The sequence below is a fragment of the Dysidea avara genome, chromosome 8 (genome assembly GCF_963678975.1).
Source record: "Dysidea avara chromosome 8, odDysAvar1.4, whole genome shotgun sequence".
NCBI lineage: Eukaryota > Metazoa > Porifera > Demospongiae > Dictyoceratida > Dysideidae > Dysidea > Dysidea avara.
Window position 1 is genome coordinate 33,095,094 of NC_089279.1, and position 15,169 is coordinate 33,110,262.

General features: G+C 37.8%; 1 protein-coding gene across 4 annotated transcripts in view; it reads right to left on the reverse strand.

Annotated features, from left to right (window-relative positions):
* The window catches only part of LOC136265202 (uncharacterized), a 45,424-nt gene that overhangs the window by 2,660 nt on the left and 27,595 nt on the right, over positions 1–15,169 (reverse strand). For 3 of the 4 annotated variants that reach the window (XM_066060049.1, XM_066060047.1, XM_066060046.1), the window contains 17 exons: positions 10,251–10,424; positions 9,422–9,598; positions 2,599–2,694; positions 2,447–2,545; positions 2,165–2,256; positions 1,960–2,114; positions 1,859–1,907; positions 1,723–1,791; positions 1,544–1,664; positions 1,343–1,462; positions 1,231–1,297; positions 1,039–1,153; positions 917–987; positions 730–859; positions 575–675; positions 375–486; positions 167–323 (listed from right to left, as the gene is read on the reverse strand). In XM_066060049.1, the coding sequence (XP_065916121.1) occupies positions 167–323; positions 375–486; positions 575–675; positions 730–859; positions 917–987; positions 1,039–1,153; positions 1,231–1,297; positions 1,343–1,462; positions 1,544–1,664; positions 1,723–1,791; positions 1,859–1,907; positions 1,960–2,114; positions 2,165–2,256; positions 2,447–2,545; positions 2,599–2,694; positions 9,422–9,598; positions 10,251–10,424 (1,905 nt within the window). The remainder of the gene's footprint in view (positions 1–166; positions 324–374; positions 487–574; positions 676–729; positions 860–916; positions 988–1,038; positions 1,154–1,230; positions 1,298–1,342; positions 1,463–1,543; positions 1,665–1,722; positions 1,792–1,858; positions 1,908–1,959; positions 2,115–2,164; positions 2,257–2,446; positions 2,546–2,598; positions 2,695–9,421; positions 9,599–10,250; positions 10,425–15,169) is intronic. The other variant, XM_066060048.1, reaches the window with a different exon arrangement.

Here is a 15,169-nt window from a genome sequence, read left to right on the forward strand (position 1 = left end):
TCACTACGTATATTAATTGACTCATGCACAATAATCATTCTTTTGAAAATGAAGATTGCAGCTAGAACCATTGTGTGTGTGTGTGTGTGTGTGTGTGTGTGTGTGTGTGTGTGCGCGCATGTGTGGTGCATGCATGCTTGTGTGTGCGTGTGTGTGGGTTACTTACCCCATCCGAAAATAAAATACAGCTTCTTTTTTGTGAAAAATCCCAAGTTAAACACTTTAACTAGAAATACATAAAGTAAGATTCCTTCACACAACATCCAACTGAATACTGCAGTAAATAAGTAGTGCAAGAGAGCAGCCACAACTGTACACACGACCTGTGGTCAAATGATTACAGCTAAACACCAACAATAATTTTTATTGCTTACTTTGTTGTAAGTGCCACTTTCAATTCCACCAACAAACACAAGCAAGGACAACAGGAGAGCAATTGCAAGATTGAGATGAGTGAAATTATGAGTTCCTTTTAAGATTGTGTTCCTGTAGTTTATATACATACCCAATATCATTGCAATAACTGTATGTATGTATACTTTAGTAAGCCATTAATACAAACTATATTTCACACCTGTATATTAGCAGTAAACATATAGCTATCACGGAGCAAACTATGGACACACTGCATCCAATGTATGACACTATTTTTAGAGCAGTTGCTTCCTCTTTGCTCTGTCACACACAGCAAATAAAATAGAATCATTATATAAAATTTTGTGTGCATACCTGTTTGCTTGTTCCTCCAGTTACGTCTACTAGTACAGCAAAGGAGGTCAAGTGAGTACTATTACAAGTAATGAAGGTATCATTTACATCAACAACCACTACATTGTTGGTATCCCATCCACCAGTGACACTGTGAGAGACATCACAATTCATTTTTAGGCATGTACATGCATGCAGGAATACGTACCCATTTTGTGTTAAAGTGAAATTCCAAAATACACATCTGAGAGTACTCATATTAGCTCCTGTAATGTTCTCCTGTGAATAAACAAATAAAGTGAGATGGCACATCTTATCAGTGTAACTTACAGCATTGTGTTGTAACATTAAAATAATTGGTTCATCAGAAGACATTGGCATGGTGGAATTCCCAACTTGACTGGAAATCACTGAACTAACTGGAACTCCTTTGTTTGGCATACTCCTAAATAATAAGCAAATATATTTGGTTACAAGGTGCATGTATTACACAATTCAAGAATACTATATAGTATGACTTACAAATTCCTTGGTAAATAGTCCTCTATATTGGTGTATTCAATATGAGCAATTGGAACCATTTTGTCACCTGATAAATAAAATATTATAGCCGTTTAGCAAATAATTAAGTTACCACATGTTTCTGATCTTTCTTTAATTACACTTGCTGGTATAATAATAGCAGCATCATTTTCCACACCAATGTAACTAACAGTTTCGAGGTTAGATGCATTTCTCTTCTCAACTGAAATAGCTAACAAAATAAATAATACACCAAATAAGCTAGGTAAAAAACCACATACACACATCACAAGAAAAAAAATTATTTTTGTACCTAAATTTTTTTCTTTAAATTTCATACTGTTATTTCCAATGGTACTATTGATGTTACTAGCTAACAGTATGCCAAGTCTTTCCGTAATAACTATCAACTGTTGATTCTCTGTGCGGTTTACCTGCAATGATATACAATGATATAGCAGTGATTATTATAAAAAAATAGTATATGCTTACTTCTATTAACTGTAGATAACCAGGTTTATTACTGGAGTGGAGCAAATTGCTGTGGAGACCTACTGAAGTCTGCATGTATACATGTATATTGAATAATTATATAATATGATCAGTCACAGTTAAGCCCATTACTTACATTAATAAAACCATCCATATTTAATGTATCCGTGTTATTTTCAACAGCACTAAATGTGAAGTAATGAATGGTTGATATGGTGAACACATCATGCAACTCACTCTAAAATATTTCTATTTATAACAATAACAGATTTCAGATCAAGAGGGAATATAGAATATGATCCCGGCGTGACTAGTTTAGCCAATTCCGTTTGTATTTTGTGTGCCATTCCAGGAAGTGCTTCATCACTAGAATTAACCAGTAGTGACGAGTTCTTATAGTGATAAAGATGATACTGGCCTTAGTTACATTATTAACTTGTACCTTTTCCAGTTCTTGATACACAACACTCCAACACTTCTTAACATTTGCTACTTCCCATTTACCTGATGAGTTGCATAGCCGTGATGCACAACCTGTGTAACAAATTCATTGCAAAAGTGAATCCTGGTAGCTACCCAATGAATTTTATACTTGGGCTTGGAATTTATGTAAATAAGGCCTCCAAAATTTTCACCTCAAATATTTATACACACTTATCTGCTACATGTTATGTAGTCAAGGAAACCTAGGTATATATGTAATTTATTTGAATTTGTATAGTACCTGTTCCATTTGGACAGCATCTCATAACTGTTTTATTACGTATTGCACCCGGCCATTCAATTCCAAACTCCTTATCTGTTTCTGCCTGGCAGACAGGATCTGGAAGTACCATCTATACGTACATTAGACTTCAGGTACAAAATATAACTTACTTGCTGGATCAGATGAGAAGGTACAAGTGTCTTCAGACATATTCCCAGTATAGTCAATCATTCCATTATTAGGAGCAGTAAGTGATGGGCATGACACTGAGGATTGTAGACAGAAACTATACATATTTACCCAATAAATAATACATCTCAGATATGCAGTACTAGACAACAAGCCAGGTAATGATTCAGGGTTTGTGATGAGCCCTCTAGGGGGGCCTGGGGGCATGCCTCCCCAGGAAAATTTTGAATTTTTAGTGTTTGTAAACCACATTCTGAAGCAAATTTAGCACTTTAAAAGAGTAAATTTTAAGATATTGCTTCATATATACACTGACTTTTATAACTTCCCTAGCTGTCACACTACCTTTCTACATGGTGTAAAGTCTAATTTCGTTTATACAGTTGATCAGGTTTTTACAGGCTTTGCCTTCTTACCTGTACCCCCAATAATAATAATAACCTACCACTCAGCAGAGCTGGAAGAACCTCCACTACACTGGTCATCACGTGCTTCAATCATTAGATGCACGAATATAATAGAGGATAAACAAGTGGTAACATGAAGTTGGCTGCACATCCTTTTACTGCATTAAAGGTTAGAATGGTTGGTGTCTATAAATTAGTGTATGTCATGACGACGCAACTACTATACGGAGCTACCTTATTAGTGTGTACCTATATTAGCTTAGCTAGGCATGTGCTCACATGACTGGCTAAGTTGGGCTGTAAAAATCTGCTACAGCAGTGGCCGTAGTGCTTCCACCGGCCCTGATTAACATAACTCCTGTTTGAAATGAAACACTTATCATCTGGTTACTCTGATTTTCATTCTTAATTTAGACTTCATGTGCTTTTGTTTTCTTCTACAGTGTGTTAAAGATAATGGTGTAGAGTAACCTTCAGCTATGAAAAGTAGTTTAACTGTTAGAACTCTTGACATAACATGTAAGAGTTGTGGTTAGGTTGGAGATTTAAAATCCTTGTCTGGTGGCATGTTTTCTTCTTTTTTATTTATAAATTTTATATAGTTAGAATCCTGTGTTTTAAAGCCTAAACTACAACTTGTTATCATAGCTTGATAATTGTTGGCAAACAAGAAATGTAGTTGTTAATTACTAGAAACTTACACCTCCCTCGTGACTGTTGATATGACCATGTATAATCATGAGGCCATTATGCTCTTAAAGTTGAGCATTATGCTTTTGATTGTATAGTGCTCAAAAATAAAATATTATGCTTTCGCAAAATTATGCCACCATCATTGGCCAATAATGACAGTTTATTGCTATATTCAGTGGCGTAGTCAGGAATAAAGTTTTACTGAGGTAAAGTTTATGCATTGACCAAATTGAGAGGGTCTGACACAACTGATCCACAAACACTTTCAAGTTTGGTATTTGCAGGTTGACTGGTTGGATGGAAGAAACTGTTTCAGAAGACTCTGAGCATTTTTCTACATGTCATAAATAATGCTCAACCTTAGTTAATGCTACAGCTTAGTTAATGCTACAGTATACCATGCTTCGATTATGAAACTAGCTATTTCACTCAGCACAAAAAGCTGACTTATTTCGGAGATATTCTTAGAGGTCAGGCCATCCATGGACTGCAATGGAGGTCATACGCAGTTATGCACACTATACTTTATATTGATCTGTTGTGATATTTAAGTCGGAGATTATCTCTTTCATGTGATATTCAGCTGCATGTCAAGCTAGGAGTATGATGGAATGCTCCTTTGAGGAAAATTTTGAAAATAATTATATGCTTTGAAAAAAAGTTTTTAATTGTAGTGCTAATGCATCAGGGGTGGATCTAGGATTTATAAAAAGGAGGGGCTAACTGAAGGTACGAACCTCTTGGGTGGAGGTGTGTGAAGTACACCTCCCAGCATGCGAAGCATGCTGGAACTAGGGGGGTCTGGGGGCATGCCCCCCCCCAGGAAAAGTTTTGAAAAATATATGCTAAAATACTACAGTTTGGAGACATTTCCACATAAAATGCATATTTTTGCCTGTAGATATTTTATATACTGTATACTGCCTTCAGATTATAGGTATGGCTCTCTGCAGCATTTATTAATGGAAAGGTTTGTGTAGCTAGGTTCAGACAGCCAAGCACATGATGCACAACAATAGGTACATGTTAGAATAATAATGCTGAAACTGGAAAATTTTGAAATTTGAATGATACGAGATTGAATCTGAGAGCATTTCCAATGGAACTTGTGTACCTGAATTAAGTATTGCCATCCATAACAACTACACAAGTAAATGAATCAAGCCTTTTAAACAGACCAAAGCATTTAATTGTATGTATAGGTACAGGTAGAATTGGAAAAATTCCATAACAGAACCATCCACTGAATGTTCTATTAGAGTAGTTAGGTGACTGCTCTACTAGAGTATCTCAATCTTATACAACTTCCATGCTGGTCCTGGTCCTTGTTGCATAACCTTTAGCATAAATCCACTGATAATACCTTGAAAATGTTTATAAGGTGGATTTAGGAGTATTTGTATTATTAGTGATCATATAATTATGTTAAACTATAATTTCATTATAATACTCAGCATATTGATCAAGTAAAGCCATATGAAGGGGGGCTTCAGCCCCCAAAGCCCCCCCCCCCCCCCCCCCCCGGATCTGCCCCTGTGCATGATGTGATCAATTCAGTAGCTCAATGTAGTGCCATGCAGTTGACTCATTGGAAAGTAATTTAAAGACAATCAGTATAAAAGTAAATGATTTAGACCAAGCAGTGTAATGAGAACAGTGGCTATAATCTGTACTAAGAGTACATTAGGATGGCTGTTCTATTAGAGTATCTCGACCTTTTTGATACAAATTCAAGTAGCTGAAAAGTGGTTCAGCCAATGCCAGGCTTTGTCACCGTGGGCTCAGGCCCTGCTTAGTACTACAGCCACATGGATTCTATTATGTGTGGTACGGTAATGCTGTTTTAGTAAACGTTTGAGTAGAAAATTAGGGGTGCCACTGAAAACTCAGGCTGCTCAGCCTGAATTGTTAAGCATTTTTTTACCGAGGCAGCTGACTCGGTTGCCTCAATGGTAGTTACGCCATTGTATATTAGTCCATTTACATTTTTGTTTCAGCTTCAAATAGTTTTAGGGTCATTCCATGTCAAATCAACAAGGAATTTAGGGTCACCTCTCGGATTTTGACGAAACTTGGTGTGTTTGTAGTACCTGTGGTGCTTATCACTCATGCTAATTTTTAGCTCCATACATTCCATAGTTTCTGATTTATGGCCACAAATATTTTGAACATTCCATGAAAATTTGGTCCATCTCTAGTTATAAAATTGATTGTAACTTTGCACTGTGTACATATTTTTAAACACAATTTTCACTGATGGAAGACTGTTGATTGACCTTTCCAGTGATCCCTAAATTATGGGATATCTACTTAATTATGGTTCAAAAGTACTTCATTGAAAACTTTAATCCTTTATATTTTGAAAAATGCTGCTTGAAATTTTTCAAATTCTTTTGAGAATAATGATTGGGTCATAGTCTATGTTTGATAAAATGTTTGTGGTGGGACCACAATGAGCTCAAGAGATATAATGAATTGTGTTGTGGTATGCGGTGGAATTTGCAGTCTATTATTGATGTATTGGAGTGTACACCTCCAATAACCACTCACAACAAGGCCATGCCTAGTTTGTCTTACAGAGTGAAGGTGTCTAGGTACATTGCAACCTGTATTAGTGACCACCTGTATTGAAAGACCATCTATGTGCTGCAGTTAATTTATATTTTAATTGGATCTTAATGTATAGCACCAAAGCATCAATCTTTTCTAGCAAATCCAAAAATGGTCCTTATTAGACAGGTTGACTATAAATGAGATCATCATGCATCCATCTCTTCAGTTATACCTTATTTATTCAGTAAAATCTTGCTGTAGTGAACTTACATACATATCCCCACTCTGCACTATTCAAGTTATGTACATGGCTGCATAGGTACAACAGACCTCCTCAAAAAGGATATCTGGGTACCTTGATAACCTCATGATCTTACTTTATAACTGTACGTACATTTTGGACCCAAGACAAGTCTGTGGTTTCTCAAAAAAGAGCACTTCGTCAATGGTCCAGGGAATAGAAGAGTTACACTATATACAGTAGATGTATTACTTGTACCAAGAGTTTTTTATATTATTAACACTTGCTCAATGCGTGATTTATAGTACTGTAATTACTAACATTAATGGTTTTTCAAAGTATTTTGTGTTCACGTTTTGAGATCAGTACAGGTAAATGTTCAATATGTGGTCAACATGTTTATTTCCTATGTGAGTATGTGTATGAATTTATGACTTGATCTTCAAAGTGGCCGTGAATGTAAAGTAATGTAGTAATTAATTTCACACATTAAGGTACAATTAATGCATGTATATGGTAAAACCCCTCCATTGCTAGGAGTACGTATAATAAAGTGCTCATATTACAGAAGCCACAGAAGTATCTTGGTCTAAACGTATGTGCACCGCTAGAGTGGGAGTACAGTGTATAAACAGGTGTCCTGGTTATCAAGGTATCCAGGTATCCCTTCTGAGGAGTTCTGTTGTGTGTACCTATGCAGCCACATACGAAACTTAAATATGGCTAAGTCCACCACAAAGGGATTCAACTTAATAAAGAAGGTACTTGTGAAGAGATGGTACAACATTTACATGATGTTTATGGACACATGGTGGTAAGATCTATAATTTATAGTCAACCTGTCTAATAAGGACCATTGATGCTTTGGTGCTATACATCAATGAAGTATAACTTAACTGCAGCACATAGATGGCCTTTCAATACAGGTGGTCACTAATACAGGTTGCAATGTACCTAGACACCTTCACTCTGTAAGACAAACTTGGCATGGCCTTGCTGTGAGTGGTTATTGGAGGTGTACACTCCAATGCAGCAATAATGGACTGCAAATTCCACCGCATACCACAACATAATTCATTATATCTCTTGAGCTCATTGTGGTCCCACCACAAAAATTTTATCAAACATAGACTATGACCCAATCATTATTCACAAAAGATTTTGAAAAATTTCAAGTGGCATTTTTCAAAATATAAAGGATTAAAGTTTTCAATGAAGTACTTTTGAACCATAATTAAGTAGATATCCCATAATTTAGGGATCACTGGAAAGGTCAATCAACAGTCTTCCATCAGTGAAAATTGTGTTTAAAAATATTCACACAGTGCAAAGTTACAATCAATTTTATAACTAGAGATGGACCAAATTTTCATGGAATATTCAAAATATTTGTGGCCATAAATCAGAAACTATGGAATGTATGGAGCTAAAAATTAGCATGAGTGATAAGCACTACAGGTACTACAAACACACCAAGTTTCGTCAAAATCTGAGAGGTGACCCTAAATTCCTTGTTGATTTGACATGGAATAGGCCTTAAATACTAAATATGTGTTTCATTGCTACGTATGTACCGAATTTTGGAAAACTGTCGATCTACACACAATACTACTTTTGTAATGAAACACACATAAAAACAATGGGTAAAAAATGCAAGTTCCAGAAAACAATTTATGCAAGTTTTTATTACCTCACTGGTTGGTGAATTAACACTCCAATGGATAAATCCTGGGAATAATCATGTTTGCCTACTCATAGGGAGTTAAAAAATCCTTGTTTCATCTCCATATATGAGAAGGGTTTCTGAGTTACAGACATTTGTTTACATTGCGGTGACGAAAGAATTTACCGACGATTGTTCTTCAGTGAATCCGCCTTCCTTCTTAAACACAGACGCATACCTTGGGAAAACAAAAAAAACTATACCTTGGTGGATTCACAAACTCATGGCGAACACAATGAGCCAAGAGTCAACTCTGTACACTGTTGTATCAGTATGGTTTATGTAAGCACCTGTAGACTATTTTCTCGATGGCTTCTGTACATATCGATTTATTTGCTTGTATGGCTGTCTAGTGCTGTATTTCCCACACTGCTCAACTTATGAAGCTGAAACTTAGCCAGTCGATTCCTCTGTCCCTACAGCCAACAAAGAACAAATTTGAAAAATGTGCAGATATTGATGGTTTTCTAAAATTAGGTCATATATGTGACTGGTGCATTGCAGTAGTACAACTGTGCCAGAGACTGCTGATCTATTAGAATTTCTGACTGCTCTATTAGAGTATCTCCATCTTTTAAAATGGAACTGTGATGTTAAATAATTGTTTCAAAAGCCAACATAATTCTCCATTCCCACACTTAACCTGCACCTATCATTTCTGAAACTGCACCAGCATAATTGGTGCATTCAAACCATGCATTGCCAATGTTACTGGCATGTAATTGTTGTCATTTGTATTGCTTCAGAGTGTGGTCTCTATAGGACATGAGTGTGGTACTAGGCAATTTAGAGACCACATCTTTAGCAAAGTTCAGATTCATACGTTATACAGAACAAGCAAGCATGGTTGAGGAAATTGTGTGCATGTGTGTGTATGTGTGTGTGTGTGTGTGTGTGTGTGTGTGTGTGTGTGTGTGTGTGTGTGTGTGTGTGAGTGTGTGTGTGTGTGTGTGTGTGCGCGTGTGTGTGTATTTGTGCATATTAGTGAGTGTGTGTGTGCATCCATGCAATGCATGTACGTACATACGTATAGAAATATGAGTTGAAAAGTGTTTGGAAGATAGAAACGTATTGTAGGTTATTAGCATCCCCAATAGAAATACACAGTAATCAAAATGAATTTAGGTTGGGAAAAGGCCAATGGGTGACTCATTTTCTGCATTGAGTGCTTGTATAAAAGTTACTACCTTTCGTGCACATGGCCTCGGTTCCACTCCAGATTTTATCACTCCGACAAGTTCTATTCTCACTACCATTTAGCTCATAACCTTGGTCACATGAGAAGGTACAAGTGTCTTCAAACATATTCCCAGTACAATCAATCATTCCATTATTAGGTGCAGTAGCAAGTTGCTGACAGGACACTACAAAATTACAGTTATCAATTACATAAGTAAGCCATTGTGTAGTACATTTACTTGATTAAATGCTGCACCTCAAATAGGCACTGCATTTAAGTAATAGTTGTACTGTGTCAATGCTGCAACTAATAGTTGAATCTTTGTAGATGTGAGATTTAAGAAGGTAGCTACTTACCCTTGGGTTTAATGGTAGACTATCTCTTAGTAATATTTCAATAAGAAAAAAAAAAGGCAATGGTCATTCTACATTGTGCAATATGTTTCATCTGCTTTCCCTCGTTTTATGACATAGTGCAATGAAATATATAAATACATACTGAATAGTAGCTACACTTTAAAGCTGCATATACTTATGTAAGACTCCTCCTTGAGCAGAAGCTGCCATAGAATAAAAGCCACACAAAACCTTGACATTAAGCTGATACTAGCTGTGGCATTTAACCAAGTAAATAGTAAAATTATACAAACATAAGTTAGTACAGTGTAATACAGGGGAAACCTGTGTGTTAAGGATACTTTGGTACCAACCAGTAGTGTATTGATTTTCCACATCACATTACATGTTAAAGGATACTTTGGGACCATGTGTTCATATTATGCTAAAATGTCCTGATTAACAGGTTCCAGTATAAACAAGTGATACACACACACTTACCAGGTGTACACATCACATCAGTACCATTCCAGGTTGTGTTACTTTGACAGGTCCGAGTTTCATTACCATTTAACTCATAACCTTGATCACATGAGAAGGTACAAGTGTCTTCAAACATATTCCCAGTACAGTCAATCATTCCATTATTAGGAGCAGCAAGCGATGGACATGACACTGAGGATTGTAAACAGTAAACTATGTTAACCTACTGTTGTAATTTAATTATGTGATTTTAGAATTATTATTGTATTTAAATAAATTCAGTTGCTTTGTTGTAATTATTGAACTTGTACCTTGATGATTCGACTCTTAACAAAATATGGTGTCAGAAGTGTCCTTTCACGCCTAATGTGAGTTTGAACTGTGTTCCTATTGTGATATTTTAGTTTCATGATATTGCCATGAATAACCATCGCTTTACCAACTGTGCACATGACCAAGAGTTTAGCAAAACCTCCCGAACCTCTTAACCTTGAGGACAGAAGTAGGCGGGGAGACAACTGGAACCAATTCAAGCGGGACTGGTTGTATTACGAGACTGCAGCCAAAATCGACAAGGAAGACGGCTCTGTAAGAGTAGCGCAACTCCTGAATGTAATCGTAAAGGATGGCCAGGACATGTTTGACACATTTACCCTATCAGAAACAGACTGGAAAGATATTGCAAAGGTCCTTTAAGAGTTTGAAATAAGGTGCACACCGGTAACAAAAGTGATTTACAAGAGGTACATCTTTAACAAAAGAGCCCAAGAACCTGGAAAGTCCTTAGATCACTACTTGACGGCAATTATCAAACAAGCTGACTGGTGTCAGTATGGAGGACTGACTGGTGTCAGTATGGAGGACTGACAGAGGAGCTGATCAGAGACAGACTTGTTAGTGGGATCCTGAATGATCAAGTTCGTGAAACTCTCCTCAGCAATACCGACATCACCTTTAGTCTAGGACCTGGCTTGAGTTTGTATGCACTTAATTTAGGAGAGGATAACTCAATTGTTCTTGGCTAATTTGACCCCAAGGAATAAGCTGGGATATGTGCCAAATGCTCTATCCGGGGCGAAATACCCAAAAATGACCATGCCCTTTTTTTGGAAGACATTTCACTTGTATTTTCTAAAACGCTGCAACTGTAGACTTGCTAAGGTGCTCAAAATGTTTATAATGGCCATATTTAGGGGGAACATTGAAGGATACAAAATGTATACTTGCAATTTGATGTTAAATTTATTAAGTAAGGATAAATAATGCATGTTATGACCTAATTAGTACATGCAACTGCGACACCTGCATGCATATACCTGATAAATCTAGTTATAGGAGGTCAGCTGGGCATGCATGTAGCTACATGCCTAAAAATTGAGATAAATGCCAGCACAGCTGCATGCCTAAAATTTTATTAAATGAGATAAATACTAGCACAGCTACATGCCTGTTATTTTTGGTTCTATTAAATGAGCAGTACAGCTGCTTATCTGTCATTTTGGTTCTGGCAAAGTGAAAGAGGCTCCCTTGTTTATATAATAAAGCAAGAACTACAAGATCTGGAGAGAGAAAGGTCCATCACCAGTGTAATGGTAAGACAAAATAAACATGCAATTTCTGTGGGCTAGATTTTAAGTAGTGAATGGTGATACTCCATGTTGAGAAACACATTTCCCTACAGGATGAGGTACGACTTACTGCTCCTTGTGCTGCACCAAAGGCAATCAACCTTGATGAGTGTATCCTATGTCAAAAAAAGAAGCGATCTGAATACCTCTCTAGTGGTGAAACTGGCAGGAGTTGTATTGTTTCACTTGCCAAACAAATAGAGAGTAGTGACATTCGGGCAGCTAGGGTCCTCCAACTGACAGTGTCAGAGCAAGGTATCATTAAATACCATGCCTCTTCATGCTACAGAAGTTTTCGGAGGGATGTGACAAAAACTGTTAGCACATTAGCTCAACCAGAGCAATCTGAATCACCTGAGCAGGCCCAGGGACTTGGAAATGATCCAACAGAACAGCGATGCAAAAGATTTAAGCCTAGTGAAGCTATAAATGTCTGCATTTTTTGTGGAGCAGATCGCAAGACTGTCAAGCAAAAAAAGATTCACACACTATACAGAGTCTGTGAAAAACCAATGGCCCAAAAACTATTGAATGCAGCTATGTTATTTAAAGACCAAGTCTACACTGAGACAGCAGCAATGTGTGATGTAAATGATGTTTTGGCAGCTGATATCTTGTACCATGACTACTGTTGCAAGGCCTATATATTTCAATAAATATCAGGCTAAAATAGCAGAAATAATGGGGAACCTTGAAATGGAGGACTCGGTAGCTGCCAAAGATGATACTTTCAAGGCTAGATTCTTGGCCCTTAATCTTGATTTCAGCAAGTCAGCACACAGTCTGACATCCATCAGAGATAGGTTAAATGAAGGTTCAGCTGATATAGTGTCTAACAGATCTGTGAAGCAATTAATCATTGAGCTATATGGTGATGCTGTCTGCTTTACATACCCAAGTAATAAACGAAAATCCCAGATGGTACTTTGTACTAATAGCTGAACCTTCATTTGACCTATCTCTGATGGATGTCAGACTGTTCCAGTGATTTTAGAGAATTTTTGGTCATCTTCTACCAGCAAAAGTGCTTTCCAAGCATTCTATGTTGAATGGCTCACCACCAATTATCATGGCTCCAAACCTTTATATCTTGGTATATCACCACAAGCATGGATAGTGTCGGCTGGTTGTGCTTCTGTATTTCCTCAGCTCAACTGCACACATGAGGAAGCTGATGACAGGATGATGTTTCATATACAAGACATCTTAAGTCGCCGGTCGGGACCTACATCCATGACACTGTCATCAGGTGATACAGATGTCTTTGTGTGCCTACTGTACCACCTTACAGTGAATTGGAGAGACTTTGGTCTACAAGAACTCTGGCTAATTCGCAATTCTGGAATGAGAAGAGTGATCGTGCCACTCCATGACATTTGCAGTGCATTGGGAAATGACTTGATCAAGTGCCTTCCAGCAATTCATGCGCTAACTGGATGTGATATCACCAGCAAGATAGCAACCAAGTCTGCAGCCCTAAATGCCGTTCAGAAACCAGGAAGTTTTTCTTTGGTGCTTGATTTGAACTCTCCAGAGCTAACAGAAAGCTCAATACAGATGGCAGAGACATTCTTGGTCAAATGTCTCAAACCGACAACGGATCTGGAGACATTTGATGACCTACGTCTTGCTACATTCAATAGCAATGCCCTCAAGTTGGACTTTGCAAGAACTGCTTGCACCTCAACCAATGCAAGGAAGCATATTCATAGAGCATACTATCAAGTGCAGCTGTGGGTTCAAGCACCATTTAGAGATGCCACTTTGACCATGGATGCTGAGGCTTATGGTTTTGAAAGAAGGGAAAATATAATGGTACCTGAGATTGTGATCTAGCTCTAAACCTGAAGGCCTGCCAGATCCCTGCACATGTGGCAAGTGTGCTCGCAAGAATGGGTGTTGTTGCAGAGTAGCTGGAATTAAGTGCTGCAAGTACTGTAAATGTAAGGGAGGTGACAGTTGACAAAACCCAATTACTGAATAAACATAACATTATTTATAATCATGTTTGCATTTTATTGTAATGCTAAACTCAATGATACATCTATATATACTCTATATTCTTCATTTACCCCCTAAATATGGCCATTCTAAACATTTTGAGCACCATAGGAACTACAGCAATGTTTTAGAAGATACAGTGATATGTTTTCCAAAAAAAGGGCGTGGCCATTTTGGGGCATTTCGCCCCAGATAGAGCATTTGGCACATATCCCATCTTATTCCTTGGGGTCAAATTAGTCTAGAACAGTTGAGTTATCCTCTCCTAAATTAAGTGCATACAAATTTAAGCCAGGTCCTCCACTACTTAGACAAAGCCACCAAACTATTAAAGACAAGTGAAGTCACACACTTCCAAGCTCAGGACATGGCAGTCCCCGGAGACAGGAAAACCAGAGAAGGGGAAAATACAGCTGGCAGGTAACTCTGACAGTTCACAGAAGCTGTGTCATTATTGTGGCAGAAGGCATGCATTCAGAAAAGAAGCCTGCCCTGCTTTTGACAAACAACGCCTTATTTGCAGAAAAAGGTCATTTTGCTAGGAAATGTTGTTCATCAAAAGCTCATTACGTTGAAGATAAGAACAGTGGTGACGAGAAAGTCTTTTCATTCACGCAGTTATATCCCCTGCTAACCAGTCAGCTCTCGTAACCTGCACAATCAATGAAGTTGTAAAGTAAGCTTTGAGATAGACACGGGGGCCTCCTGTAACATCTTGCCCCTTGCTGACTATATCAAGGCCACAGGAGACAAGAAATGTACACAGATCAGCCCAACCAAAACCTGCCTTACTATGCACAATAACTCCAAGGCAACACCAATGGGCAAAGTCATGCTTCGAGTATAACAAAGTTGTCAGATACATTGTTTGTATTTTTTTGTTATGAGGTCCTCTGTGATGCCAAACCTAGGAAAAGGGAGCTCCATAGGGATGAAGCTTGTTCAGATCCTGGACTGTGACAACATTCACTTTGTCACAGCAGACACACCGGGCTCACCAACTACCCTGAGTGATCCCATACTGTGTCAGTATAGTACTCCAATGTGTTCAGTGGCATTGGCAAACTCCCTGTAGAATACACAATCCAAATGTACTCAGACAAAGTGCCTGTGGTCAATCCACCTTGCTGGCTGCCGGTTTCCTTAAGAGGGATAATATTCAAAGCTGAATTAGATACAATGGTAGCCAAGCAGATCTGACGGAACCCACTCCATGGGTGTTGAGCATTGTGGTGGCACAAAAGAAAGATGGTAAGGTACGCATATACTTAGATCCACAGCACCTCAATAAGGCAATTATGCGGAGCC